The sequence below is a fragment of the Peromyscus leucopus genome, chromosome 13 (assembly GCF_004664715.2).
Source record: "Peromyscus leucopus breed LL Stock chromosome 13, UCI_PerLeu_2.1, whole genome shotgun sequence".
NCBI lineage: Eukaryota > Metazoa > Chordata > Mammalia > Rodentia > Cricetidae > Peromyscus > Peromyscus leucopus.
The window spans coordinates 42,692,697-42,707,596 of NC_051074.1; the positions used below are offsets into that span (position 1 = coordinate 42,692,697).

Below are 14,900 nucleotides of genomic sequence, written 5' to 3' on the forward strand. Positions count from 1 at the left end.
TTAACACAAATATCTTCATAAATCTTATAGAAAATCTAGGTTCCAAAGATTAAAGTTTGAAACCAACATATATGAATGCTATTGCTGGGGAATATTTTCCAAAACATCATTCATTTTATGACACTATTTTTAGTAGAAACAGGCTACAGTGACTACTTCAGCAAAGAGTGCTGCAGAACCACATTGGGCTGAAGATTCATTCAGTGAGCACCAAGCATCTTCTAAGGACCAACAGGCTTTCCTTCAAATTTGCTTCAAAGGGAGAGTAAAGCAAATAAACAGTGTGCAGACTGCTATACTTCTTGCTAGCCTGTAAATGCTACTGAATCACAGAGGCAAGCAATAACCAGAAACTATTAAGGGTAAAACTATATTTTGACAGTTCAACAAATACAAAGAAACACTTCACTTGAGTAATGCCTGTTTTAATTATGGGCTTCTTTTAACATTACAATAACAATTTGCATGAGTAAAAGCTTACATAATTTCAATTATAGTTTTTAATATACTATTCAATAAATACTCTGTAATCAACAATGATTACTTAGTACTACTGGAGTCAAACACATTACCTAAAAGGCCTGTGTCTACTCAAAAGCAAATTAGCAAATGAAAGCAATAACTCAGAGGAGATGAGGGATGAAACGGTTCCAGGCAGCACTATGAGGGATGTTCTACATCCAATTCCCATTGGCCAAACTGTCTAGTAAGAGTCACAGCCAGCAGAGCTGCAGAGGGTGAAGCCCTTCTGAATGGAACAAAGCGGATAAAACAATGGTTCTAGTGGGGTATTCTCATGGATAATCACACAGATCTTTGTAAAACATAAAATTCTACTTAGAAAAGATGAGATATGCATAACCAGCCAAGTAAGCCTACACGTGCACAGAATATGAGTAAAGGAACGTGTAAACTATTTAATTTACTGCTGCCCTTTTTAAAGGAAAGGCTATATTAAATAGTTCTTTCCCTTGGCCATACAAAGTCATGTTTATTTATAGTAATTTCTAGTATATATTAAAATATTATGCTTCCACAAGGTGGTCCTATTACTCTAATTGTTGTGTTAATGTGCTTAACAGAGAAAGATTCTCCTTAAATATGTTTAATAATAAATGGGTGAATAAAGCATGAATTCTCTTCTAGAGCTAAAGATTTACATTTTCATATGACACTGACATGAGTAGATTCTTCCCAAGTCAATATGTACACATAGTTCTTTGTCAGAAACATGTTGGTGTTTCACTAAAAAATTATTTCTTCCCTTAATTTTGGAGAGACAAAAAGGCACAGTGTCTTCTATGCCTTCTAGTTGAAGGCACCTTCTAGTTTGAAGACTTCTAGCTGTTAAGATTCTCATCTGTACCTAGACATTACAGAACAATGGTGTCCCTTCTGTGGTTGTTTTTAAGTTTTGAGAATAAAAATCCGTGTTAATAAAAATATAAGTAAAATAATAAAGTAAAAAGATTACTACTTATCTGGACTGAAAAGTAAGTTAGTAAATATGACATTAGCATCATTGAAGTTTATTTAAAAATTATGCATACACACTGGGAACAAAAATCATTATAGGTGGTTGGCAATGGGAAAAGAATGAGGCTATGGATGCTTATGCTTCCATTTTAATAAGCTACCTTGAAAGAAACCTTTAAGTTTACAGAAAACTTAATCAGACGGTCCTTAGTGATCCCATGTGCCTCCCACCCCGTGTGTGCATTGCCTGTCCTACCAGAGCGATGCATTGGTTAACACCCAACTTCCTTAGCTAATGCTACTCCTTGGGAGGAAATTTAAAATAATGAAATTCTCCTACGAAGAACACATTAGTCCCATCCTTCCACTCTTTCTATTAATTTCATTATTATTTCTGAAATTGGCTTATCTGCACAAGAGAAAATTTCACAAACCACAAAACATTATCACACACATAAAAAAATGACTGCTTTGTAACCAATTCAGCATCTGCTACATATGCCTAGCATTCCACTCCATTGGTAAGTTGTGCTTGGCAGGAGTTCCAGTTACCTGCTCAGTTACCTCACTTCGGAAGCTCTTCACATCCTTATAACCAGAACTTACACATAATTCAGTGACTCAGAATTAAATTCCTCAAACAGTACATTACATGGATCAGCTTAATCCATCTTTAGTTTTTACTTAGCCAAAAGAAAAAAAGAAAACGTAATATGAACATACTCAGCTGCCTGTTTGAAGTGTTTCAGATCTTTCTTCAGGTTTTTGTTCTCACTCTCTAAATGCATCACCTGGCTGTAAACATCTGGAACATTCCCGAGTCCTCGAAAATCAGTCCCTCTCTTCTGTATTAACTCGTACCTAGGACAAATCAAACAACAGGGTTATCTCAGTTTCCTACTTAAAAAAAAAAAAAGACTATGTGTAATTCAATTATTTGCGAATTGTAATTCAATTATCAGCCCTAGGGAATTTGATGGATATTAGTTGCTATGTTCTATTTCTAAGTTAAACCAAAATTAATATGTTTTTAAGATAAAATATCAGTTAATATGGCCTTTTAAAATACAATGGGTCATCTATGTTCCTCACATCTACTTACCAGAAAAGATGCCAGAACTGTCTCAGTCCTTATACTCCAGGAACTCTAGTCTAGCGGAGATGGTGATAAGTTCTGGGAAGTGGCGAGAATGAAGGAGATGGACAGGCAGCTGTCTGTACTGTTTTGTACAGAGAAGCCACAACTGAAAAGCATGAGTGACAGACTCCAACAGAGACTTGAAGGACAGAAGGGATGATGCCATGCGGGCCACAGAAAAGGGACTCAGAGGAGGCTGACAAAGTAATGCAAAGGCCCAGAGACATAGACATATTCAGCATGTACAAGAAAGAACATATGTAGAATAGTGAGAACTGAAGCCCTCAAAGTGAGCAAAGGGGATGTTGAGAAATGTCAGAATCAAAACGAGGAGCCAGAATAAAAAATTACTTTACTCCGGATTAGAATAGGGCCATGGGAATGTTTGGGGGGGGGGGGGGAGACAGTGAGCAGATTTATGTTTCAAATGGGTGAATCTATTCCAAGAAACAGATTCTACAAGAACACATGACACAACCTGGGAGAGACAGAATGGTAAGCTGAACAAAGTGAAACACAGCAGAGGTTAGAAGAGGGAACCTGCTGTAAAGGGAGCCACCTGCTATAAAGGGAGCGCTAGCAGGATTCGCTAAGGAATCATCTGTCAGGTATGAGCAGAGGCAGTCAATGACAGCATCGGGGTTTGGGGCTCAGTAACAGCCAGCCATTTACATAGTGGGAACAAAGACAGTAGGAACTGGCTAGTGGACAGAACCAAGGGTTTGTGTCCATCCAGATCAAATGTAGCATGCCTAACAGACATTCGTGTGAAGGCAGATGGTGGATATCTATAGTTCAGGGGAAGTCAAGGCAGGCAACTTAAACTTGCATTTCATCAGTGTATAAATGATGTTTTACAGTTGTGACACTAGAACAGACTAGTTCAGGTAGTGAGGTGACATCAACAAATGATGCCTGGGACTGATTCATAACATTCTCCACTGCTCCAAGGTTGGGATGAGGCGGAGGAGGCAAACACGACCAAGAGAATCTTAAGGCCAGAGCAGTCATAGAAACTGAGAGTGAGGACCAAGGGGTCAAGTGAAGAAGAAGCCCCAAAGAGGAAGAAACGAATGCTACTGGAAGAAATGAATGCTGATGAAGTTCGGAACAATCACTGGAAATGGCAGTGTGAAAGTCACTGCTAAAAAGTTTCTGGGGTGGAAAAGACAAAAGCCGTGGTGGATAAACTAGGGTAGATGTGAGTAGTAATTTTAAAAGGCACAACAAACTTTGTCAGGAAAGTGTGCCAATAAGGGAGAGACTAGGAAATCAAGATGAACTTCAACGGGAAGCAGAGCCAGAGCCAGGGAGCTTTCCGCGGGTAAGTGCTACGTCAGATATTACTGCACACCTGTGTGCTTGTGGTAATGTTCCAAAACAGAGAAAAAAAACACAATACAAAATGACAAACGCAAATGCAGTGACCTTGAGGAGGCAGAGGAGCTGGATTCTGGCAGGAAGAGGGATTAGGCCGCAGAGGTTGCCTGTGTGGTTCAGTATCTAGGCAAAAGAGAAAGGAGGTCTGAGGAAGAACGAGCAAGTGGGGAAGAGGAGAGTGGGAGGTGTGGAACTCCTATTTTCTCAGGAGAATAAAAAGGCGGTGGCTGAGGAAGACACAACCTCTGCCTAGTTGAAGAACTTAGGACTGACCTTGTAATTGCAAAATGGAAAAAAGACACAAATCGGAACTTTAAATCAAGACACATGGGAAAGCTCGTCCAGTCTCTAGCCCAGAACTGAAGATAAGAGAATGGGGTTTAAGATCAGTCTGGCCTCACTGACTTTGCCACTTACTGGTTGTGACTTGGTGACATTTACTGAGGCAGATTTCCCATCCTCTCTAAGCCCATTTCCTCATCCATGAAATGAAGATATGTTAGTGGCTACCTGCCACATACAGTTATTGGGAGAAATGAGTGAATGCTGCATGGGAACAGACAGCTAATAAAAATGATACAAACTAAATTCTAAAGCAATTACTCTAAGACATCACCATTTTAACTGTTTTATGCCATTTACATTTAACTAGCGTATTTATTTTTTGTACTAATTTTTTACATCTAAATATTCCCCTATCTTAGTACATAAATCTATCTACATATATTTAATTGATCAAAATTGGCATACTGAAAATTGTAAGAATTATCATAGTAAGAGTCATGAAAATCCTGGGTTTAACTTAATGGTGATAGGGAGATAATGCTTACATGACACATAACCAGACGCCAATTCCTCACCAATTAAAGAAACATCAGTAGGTTTAAATGATGAAGGAATAACTAGCTACATGGGATTCACTGAGAGTTGGTATGTAGTCACACTGCACATACACTTCCTACACATACTGAATAATGTGAAGGATTGTTTCAAAGTTAATCTTAATTCTGAGCTTTGGCTTTAAATAAACCTAGTCAGTCCCCATGGGAGACCTTGATTTGGGGAATGTGGGCATGTGGGGTGGCTTGGGAGGGAGAGCTGGGGGTGGGAGGAGGGAGGAGATAGGATCTGTGGGTGGTATATAGAGTGAGTAGAAAATTTCTTAATAAAGAAAAATGAAAAAAAAATAAAGCTAGTCAGTTGAAATAAGCTGTAACTATATTGCCCATAACTAAGTCATTACAGTCACCAAATCTTTTTTGCCAAAAACCTGCAGTATTTATTTTTGCCCAATGAGTTAAAATGATACACACTAATTAATAATCTCTTTAATTGGGAACAAATTAAGTTAGTGATTAAATACTATAAATAATTTCACGTCTTATTACCTTATTACCTTATTACCCTTATTACAGGATTTTTAGCACAACCCCATCTTCAGGGTAATGACAGGCACAGAGGCAAACTGAAGTGTGGCCAGGATTGAACAGGAAGTAGGAAGCAAAGGCAGACTGACACTGTGCTTCAAGTTAGAGGCTGGTGAGGACAACACAGATGGCTGAGTCCATGAGACAGCCTCAGTGTGAGTAACTGGACATGTTCACAGAGACGGAGGTGAAAGCATTTCAAAGTTACGCTGCCGTTTTCTCATTCTAACCTCTTTATTTTTGCCCTGCAGCATCAATTAACTTTATACATAAATACTTCTAAAAGAGACCAAAAAAAAATAGCATTGGACAAACCTACAGTGGAAGCATGTTAGTGCTCCACAAACAGATTTCTACCACACTGACATACATATATAACTACACACATATATACAATTATATAAAATATACAGTATATGTAGACATATCACAGAAAATAACTTGAGGACTGTTGTTGGAAACTCTGAAATACTGATAATTTAGAACGCATAAAAATTGCTTTCTGCTTTGCGGTTCACAGAGACTCCATTGTGACTAATTAATTTTGCTTTCATAACACAAATACAGTCATTTCCAATATCTACAAGAAATCATGGCTTTATTCCAATAAATTTTTATTTACAAACAAGAAGTAGGCCAGATGTGGCTCCCAGGCCACACATTTCTGACACTGGATTTAAAAGATGTATTGCATTTATTGTTTGAGGATTCGGAGAACATAAGTCAAATATTGCTGCCCAGATTTTTGTTGGTATTTTTTTAGTACAACCTACCAACAGGCCAGTATTGTTGGTTACTTTTCTTAGAGAACATGAATTTACAGTAATTCCATATTTTTGGGGGTTTGTTTTTCTGCATTAAAAGTACATTCAGTCAATATGATTGACTGAATCATGAATACTTGGGAGGTAACACAAAAGAGCCATATGTAAGAGGCCAGAATGAGCTACATAGCAAGTTATATTTCACACAATTATTAAAACTAATGCACCCACTATTCTCAAATTATATTCCTACTATATGCATCATAGGTGACAGTTGCTGATCAAATTCAAAATATGTTATGTGAAAAATAATTATCCAGTATGGAAATAACTACAAAATGGCAACTACTGATTCCCCATGGGAGACCTGGATTTGGGGGATGTGGGGATGCGGGGTGGCTTGGGAGAGAGGGCTGCAGTTGGGAGGAGGGAGGAGGTGGGATCTGTGGGTGGTATGTGGAGTGAGTAGAAAATTTCTTAATAAAGAAAAAAAAACAGCAACTAGAGGTTGGGACAAAATTAGTTGAACCAAAATATTACTAAGTTAATAAATACACATTCATCAGTTTTATCTTTTGGTTATAATATAATGCTAAATGGGCATGTTTCTTGGAAACTCCTTATGTCTTAATACAACCATAGCTTTCTGAAATTTTATTTCATTAATCAGACTGCTAACTTAGACAGTATGCTTATAATCACCTACATTTTAAGAATATATGTGAGGCATGGCAGGTTGGTTCACTGGGTAAATCTGCCTACCACACACACCTGGCTATCTGAGTTCAAGCCCCAGAACCTACATGTAGTTAGGGGAAAAGTGACTCCAATTGACCTCTCTACATGGGTGCTATGGCAAGCACATGTGCACAAACTAATGCATGCACACATACACATATAATAACAAAAAAGAGTTTAAAATAATACCTATATAATATTTGGATCATTTGCTTAAAAGAGTCATTCCACACTTCGGAATAGTCTAACATGTTCTTGAGAGACATAAAAATAATTAAATCATACTAAGTTTTAATCTAATTAGAAACAAATTAATGACCTCCCCATATTTCTAATTTTCTTGCAATTATTTCTTTAGAAAATTTATTTTTAAACCATGCACACAGTTTCCAGGTTTAAAAATAGCATTCTCCTCCTATTTCCCAATGTTCCATCTCTTGGTCTGCTATTAACAGAACTCATTTCTCCTCATAATATTTATTATATTATATATACAGTCAAAATAATGAAATTTGACAAGAAATTGGGGTGAAATGAGGAAGTTGGGAGTAGAAGAGGAATGTCAATAAAATACTAATAATATTTTCAAAAATATCAAAAATTAAAAAATGAAACTGATTACTTCTGGGTGTATAATATCAGTGGACCAAGAAAACAAAAAGTACATCATATACATCAGATGAATTAGAATTCAGTCACAAAACTCTATAAACATTTTTTATAGAAGTCCACTTTCTATAATACACAATATCTGGTAACAATAACACTTACTTCATATCTGTCATTTACTATGTTTAAAAAAATATTAGGAATCCAAAAACCATTATTGTTATATCAAAAGAATAAAGATAGCATGTCTGCTGGTTTTCACAATCAATAAGACATTAAAATTTTTATTTTTAACAAGAAAATCATATTAGGGTAATATGTGAAAGGACAATTCAATTTCGATCTAAATCAAATAGTATTTTTAGAAAACTCAATAAGCTGTATAAATAGGGAAAAATCATTTTCACTATAAATAAAAAAGTAGTAGTGTTGGGGGTATCTAAATACACAAAAATGATACTGATACCATTATCAAGTATGAAAAACTAAGAGGAAAATATTTCAAAAAATAACATTTTGCTGTATGGCTCCAGAGGACATTTCATTCCCTTGATCATTTGAAAAGAAGCTAAATTTGAATACTGAAAAGGCTGTTGAATACAGTTTTGTTGGGAAGGATTCCCCTGACAGTGTGTCTGTATTATAGTTTCAACATAGAGACTGGAATGGTTTATCCCATACACGTAAGTTTACACTGATAGTGTTAACTGTAAATTGACAGAACCTACAGACACCGGGAAGGTGGGCCTCTGAACATCTCTTGTGGGATTGTTTTGATTTTGTTAGAGATGGGAAGATCCCTCTTAATGATGGACAGGACCATTACCTGGGCATGGGACCCTGGACTGTATAAAATGGAGACAATGAGCTGAGTACAAGCATGCATTCATTGGCCTCTGTTTCCTGACTGCAGATTCAGAGTGAACAGCTGCCTCGGGGTCCCCACCATAACAACTGTAAAAACCATGACATAATATGAAGTGACCCCAAATACACCTTTTCTTCCTTTAGTTGCCTTTGTGTTTTATCACAACAGCAAAAGAACCAGAGTATTTATTATTGCAGAGTCCTTTAAGGAAGTTCAACTCAGACAAGTAAATGTACTAATACTGCTAGAGAACGACCCAGCCATATAATGATTTACCATTCAGCCTGAAAGCAGTTCAGCGTTCTGGTCATTCCCATTCTGATCAGGAAATTACAGAGAAAGTCTTCTATGGCTTCATGTACTACCTGCCTTGAAGGAAGAACTGTTTTCTGCTCCTGAAATTTAAATGCACAATTATTTATTCTGTAAACATCAAGATTTTGATTAAGGAAACAGATAGACTGTTCACTTACTCGTTTCGTAATAACTTTTTCTTAAATACTATGTGCCAGGGTCTAGTTAATGATGAGAAATAAAGCATTGGTAAAACAAAACATTTCTATTCCCAATGTAATAGTTAAGTAGATAAACACAAAATATGGATAACTAGTTGTGTGTGTGTGTGTGTGTGTGTGTGTGTGTGTGTGTGTATGTGTGTGCGTGTGCCCATGCACAGGCATGTGTATATCACACACACTCTGACAAATAGCAGTATGTATCTAGGACTATAAGGGCAGAGTCTCGAAGACAGGGAAATCCCCATGTGTGTAGAGTAGTGTAACTATATAAAAACTGTCATAGAGGAAGGTTTCACTGAAAGAGTGGGATTTGGGCCATAATCACAAAGATGCAAACCCAAATGTTGAAATGATGAAAGATCAAAAGAATTCCTCTAAGTTATCAAAGGATCAAAATCAAAATCCAAAAAAAAAAAAAAATCTGTGAAAAAAAGATCTTAAGTATATTTAAAAGGACTCTCTTGTTTACATTTTTAAAAGGAGACTTATTTATAAAACATAAAATATATAACACTTCAGAGGCCATTTCATTCAACAAAGTAGACAATATTATATATTATATAACTATGAAATTTTAGATATAATAATGGCAGTTGTGAGTATTCATTAAGAACAGACAAAGCATATTAATCAAGAAACAGGTCAGTACAAAAAGGCACTGATGTGTCTCACTCTGAGGAGTCAGATAAGCTGAGCTTTACAATTGAAGTCATCTGAATTACAAAGTTTAACCCCTTATGGTTTTTAAAAACATCTGTAAAAGACAAATTGAGTCACCAACACATCATATGATCAACTACAGAGCTGAGACCTCAAGAAATGTTACAGTCACTGATGCAGACCTACAAAAGGACATCCTTTCGTTTACTGGGTGTGCTAATATTTTGTTTATGCTCTAACAAATAAAGCTTGCCTGGAGATCAGAGTGTCGAGCTAGCCCCTAGTTAACCAGAGGCCAGGCCATGATGGCACACACCTTTGATCCCAGTACTTAGGAAGAGGAAACAAGAAGTGACATGGCTGGGTGGAGAAAGGAATATAAGATGGACAGAGACAGGTGGGTTCCCCCCCCCCCTTTCAGTCTGAGGATTCAGTAGAGGTAAGAAGTCTTTCTAGTGGCTGACTGCTCTGCTTCTCTGATCTTTCAGCTTTCACCCCGATATCTGAATGATGGTTTTTATTATTAAAACCAGTTAGAATTCGTGCTACAACTGAGGTGGTTTTGGAGTTCTGTGTACATGCACAGGGTTCACATTCAAAATATCAATGTTACAACACCTTTTTACAGAGACTGACTTTTTTTAAAAAATGCATAAATGAATTAGCCTTCTAAAATATTTTACACAATTTCTACCTCCAGTAGTGGAAATTGGGTGAAAATGAGGTATATTGAAGAGTGAATTGTAAAATATAATAACAATTAAAATTGTGAAATGAAAAGACTAGTAACAAACTTGAAGATATAAAAGGGATTATTAGAAAAGTAGATTGTGGGCAATGATAACAATTCAGACTGTTGGAGCGACCACACATATGCAAACATTAACTGTATTTTGAGACCTTACATCACTGTAATTATCTGCTCTCTCTCTTTCAGGGCATGACTCAGAGAACACATTCACATTCTTCTTCTGTATGGCTTTGCTCTTTTCTCATTTTTTCTATAATTCATTGTGTCCCAAGATGAATATCCCCTACTCCATTTTTGTGTCTCCTAAACAATGTTTCCCTGCTGTGGTGGACACTGGGAATCCATTCAGTATGCACACACATCCAAACCACAAACCCAGCAGAAACATGACTAATGATGGACAGTAACACCACTGTCAAACCAAGCAGTAAATTGGCTGGCTTCTTCAGGCATCTATACCTAGAATTTCATCATCAGGAAGGAATGCCAAAGCAAACAAATGGCCCATTTTTAAATGAAAGTTTTCTTGTACCGTATCACATAGTCAACCTACCCCTCTAACATTTCTGGAAACATACACCACTGGTTACTTCCTAAAGTTTGTTCTTAGAGGACTTGGTTGCACAAAATGATCACTTGGTGACGGATTTTGAATCCATTTTATTCTGCAAAGTCCACCAATCTACAAATAATAATTTCTAAAATGCTTCACTTTCTCCAGTTACTACTAATACAGAAATAAAGAGATGTGTTCTAGAATTTCAGAGCACAGCAGGAGCATATAGTTGACTTAAAAGTAAAAATAAATAAAAACTTGAAAAGTAGTAACAGTTGATTTTTTTCTTTAAAAAATTTTTTATTCATTTTATATACTAACCACAGATCCCCCTCTCATCCCTCCTTCCACTCTCCCACCCCTGCCTAACTCCCCCGACCCATCCTTCATCCCCTCCTCCAAAGGGGTAATTTCTCCCATGGGGGAGTCAGCAAAGCCTGGTACGTTCAGTTGAGGCAAGACCCAGCCCCTTCCCCTGCATCAAGGGTGAGCAAGGTGTCCAACCATAGGTCATGGGATCCAGAAAGCCAGCTCATGCACCAGAGATAGATCCTGATCACATTGCCAGGGGCTCCTCCAACAGACCCAGCTACACAACTGTCTCCCATATGCAGAGTGCCTTGTCCAGTCCCATGCAGATTCCACAGCTTTCATTCTAAAGTTTATGAGTTTCTATGAGCTTGGTTCAGTTGTGTCTGTAGATTTCCCCATTATGATCTTGACCCCCCCACCTTGTTCATATAATCCCTCTTCCCTCTCTTCATCTGGACTCCTGGAGCTCAGACTGGTGCTTGGTTGTGGATCTCTGCATCTGCTGATTGACAGTTAGGGTATTAACTAATCTAATTACCAGGGTAGACCAGTTCAGGTGCCCTCACCACTATTGCTAGTAGTCTAATCTAGGGTCATCCTTATGGATTCCTGAGAATTTCCCTAGCACTAGGTTTCTCCCTTATACCATAATATCTCCCTCTATCAAGATAACTCTTTCATTGCTTTCCCACTCCATCCCTCCCCCAGCTCAACCATCTCATTCCCTCATGTTCTCATCCCCATCCCCTTCCCTCTATTGCCCTGCCTCATCCCCAGTTTATTCATGGAGATCTCCTGTTTCCCTTTCCCAAGAAGATCTGTACATCCCTCTTAGGGTCTTCCTTGTTTCCTAACTTCTCTGGAGCTATGGGTTGTAATCTAATTATCCTTTGCTTTATATCTAGTATCAACTTATGGGTGAGCACATACCATGTTTGTCTTTCTGAGTCTGGGTTACCTCACTCAGGATGATATTTTCTAGTTCCATCCATTTGCCTGAAAATTTCATGATGTCATTTTTTTTTTTACAGCTGAGTAGTACTCCATTGTGTACACATACATTTCCTTTATTCATTCTTTGGTTGAGGGGCATCTAGGTTGTTTCCAGGTTCTGGCTATTACGAATAGTGCTGCTATGAACATAGTTGAGCAAGTGTTCTTGTGGTATGATTGAGTATCCCATGGGTATATGCCCAAGAGTGGTATCATTGGGTCTTGAGGTAGATTGATTCCAGATTTTCTGAGAAGTCGCCATATTGTTTTCCAGAGTGGCTGTGCCAGTTTGCACTCTGACCAACAGTGGAGGAGTGTTCTCCTTGTTCCGCATCCTCTCCAACATAAGCTGTCATCAGTGTTTCTGACCTTAGACATCCTGACAGGTGTAAAACAGTATCTCAGAGTCGTTTTCACTTGCATTTCCCTGAGTTCTTAAAGTACCATCCACCAACCAAGGTGAAGCATGCACTAGTTCTTCCTCCTTTAGCAGTAAATCAGCAGTCACATTCCTCAGTGGTCAAATCCTCTACAAGAACAGCTCACCATTTGATGTGCCTTGTAATGCTGGATGAATTTCCATGACCACAAGCAGCTTCTATTCAGAAGGCTGCTAAGCCTGCCAGACTTGCCTTTTCTGATGAAGTGGGCTTTTTGAAGAAAGCATGGGATAATATATGAAGGGATAAAATTAGTACATGATTAATTAACTGAGCAACTGTGTTGGCTAGTTTTTATGTCAACCTGACACAGGCCAGGGTCATTTGGGAAGAGAGAATATCAATTGAGAAAAATTCCCTACCAAACTGGCCAGGGGGGCAGGCCTGCTGGAGCATTTCCTTGATTAATGATTGATTGTGGGTAAGCTCAAATCAAAGGAGGGGGTGCCACTCCTGGGTGGGTGGTCCTAGATAGTTTAAGAAAGCAGGTTGACAAATTTCCAACATGGGGAAGGGAGGAACTCACAAGCTTCCACCCCAACTAAGGAGGAACTGGCTGTTGATAATGTATGGTGAGTGGAGAATCACTCTTCTTTCAAGGCATGGCCTTGGTAGAATTCCTATGCTATAGTGGATGGTCCCTCACATATGCACATATTGGTAGCAATAATTGGACTTAGTGCAATATTACAAAAATAAGAATTTGGGAGGGAAAAGTGTTACAGTGGGGACCAAGAGGACAGCAAGGTAACTGGATATTGACATGATTATATTTCATTGTGTGTATATATGAAATTTTCAAGAATAAATATTGAAAAAGAAAAAAAAAGAAAGCAGGTTGAGCAAGCCATGAAATCGACCCTGTAAGCAGCACTCCTCCATGGCCTCTGCCTCAACTCCTACCTCCTGGTTCCTGTCTTGAGTCATTGTCTTGATTTTCCTGGATGATGGGATACAAGCTGTTGGACAAAATAAGCCTTTCCACCCTATGTTTCTTTTGGTCATCAAGTTTTAACATAGCAGTAGAAACCTTGGATAAAACAGAAAATGGCACTAGGAAAAAGGGGTAGCTGTGACAAGACAGACGAATTGTGGAGATCGTGGTGGCATTTTGACTCTAGGCTAGAAAAGCCACTGAGTCCTCAGAGCTCACTGTGGGTAGTGCCACCCCTGGGCTAGTGTTTCTGGATGCTACAAGAAAGTGGGCTGAGCAAGCCAGTAAGCAGCAGTCATTCCTCCATAGCTCTTGTCTCTTGGTTCCTGGACTGTTTGAGTTCTTGCTCTGACTTCCCTGTGATTTAGAACTGTAAGCTAAAATAAATTTCCTTCCCAATTTGCTTTTTGCCAGTGTTTTCTCACAGCAGTAGAAGTAAGACAGCAAATATCCTTTGGATAACCAAAACGTCACTAATTCCATTCTCAGAATTGAGCGCTCCATCCCTCTTATACAGCCATTTTCCTAACAGAAATTGTGGTTTCAGGGATTTGAGTTTTCAAAATTTCAACAGTCAGGACTGCGTCCTTCCAAACTGTGATTAACACAGGATTCAGGCGTATCTGAACACAATCCTAGATCAGAGCCAGACACAGCATCAGCAACCACAAAGGTGCTGAGGCCAGAGTAAGATTAGGTCCTCTGAGGGACTATAAAGAAGTAAACTTCCCTTTCAACACAATATAGCAAACTAAAAAGCCAAGGGAAAAGAAACAAAGAGATACATTGATTCTTTCAAATATTATTATTAAGTAACGTAACGATTTTGGTACCTTGTGTTTTAGAAAGACTAAGGATGCTGAAAAGAGCATGTACCACGATTCCATCATAATGGAGCATCACCATGGCCCTTTGTCATCATGCTGTCCATGATGACTTTCACACCACGTGGGACAGCGGAGTAGCTGCTACCAATACTTAAGGTACTCAAGACCCGCCATTTTAACTATCTTGACAGAGCAAATTTTAGATACCTATATGAGAAATATGGGCAGGAAGCCAGCAGGCCTTGGGGGGACTGGGCAGGTGCCACTAAGATGATCAGGTATGTGGTGGAGAAATGGAGGAGAAGAAGGGGACTGGGGCCTGAGCTGTGGAGAGAGATGGAATGGAAGACTGAGACAGGGCAGCAGTGAGGGATAGGCTGATATGGGGGCCTACCCTGACACCTGGTGCCATGTGACTTCTGGCCTGTGCTGCTGCCGAGAGCCATGTCTGAATTTGTGGCCCTACCACAGCCAGGGTCTGTGTTGATGTCCATGGACTGTGCTATCAC

General features: G+C 38.6%; 1 protein-coding gene across 2 annotated transcripts in view; it reads right to left on the minus strand.

Moving 5' to 3' along the window:
- The window catches only part of Spag16 (sperm associated antigen 16), an 836,224-nt gene that overhangs the window by 806,050 nt on the left and 15,274 nt on the right, over positions 1-14,900 (minus strand). For both annotated transcript variants that reach the window (XM_037210300.1, XM_028870040.2), the window contains exons 4-5: positions 8,677-8,795; positions 2,200-2,337 (exon numbers count right to left, since the gene is read on the minus strand). In XM_037210300.1, coding sequence (XP_037066195.1) covers positions 2,200-2,337; positions 8,677-8,795 — 257 coding nt within the window. The remainder of the gene's footprint in view (positions 1-2,199; positions 2,338-8,676; positions 8,796-14,900) is intronic.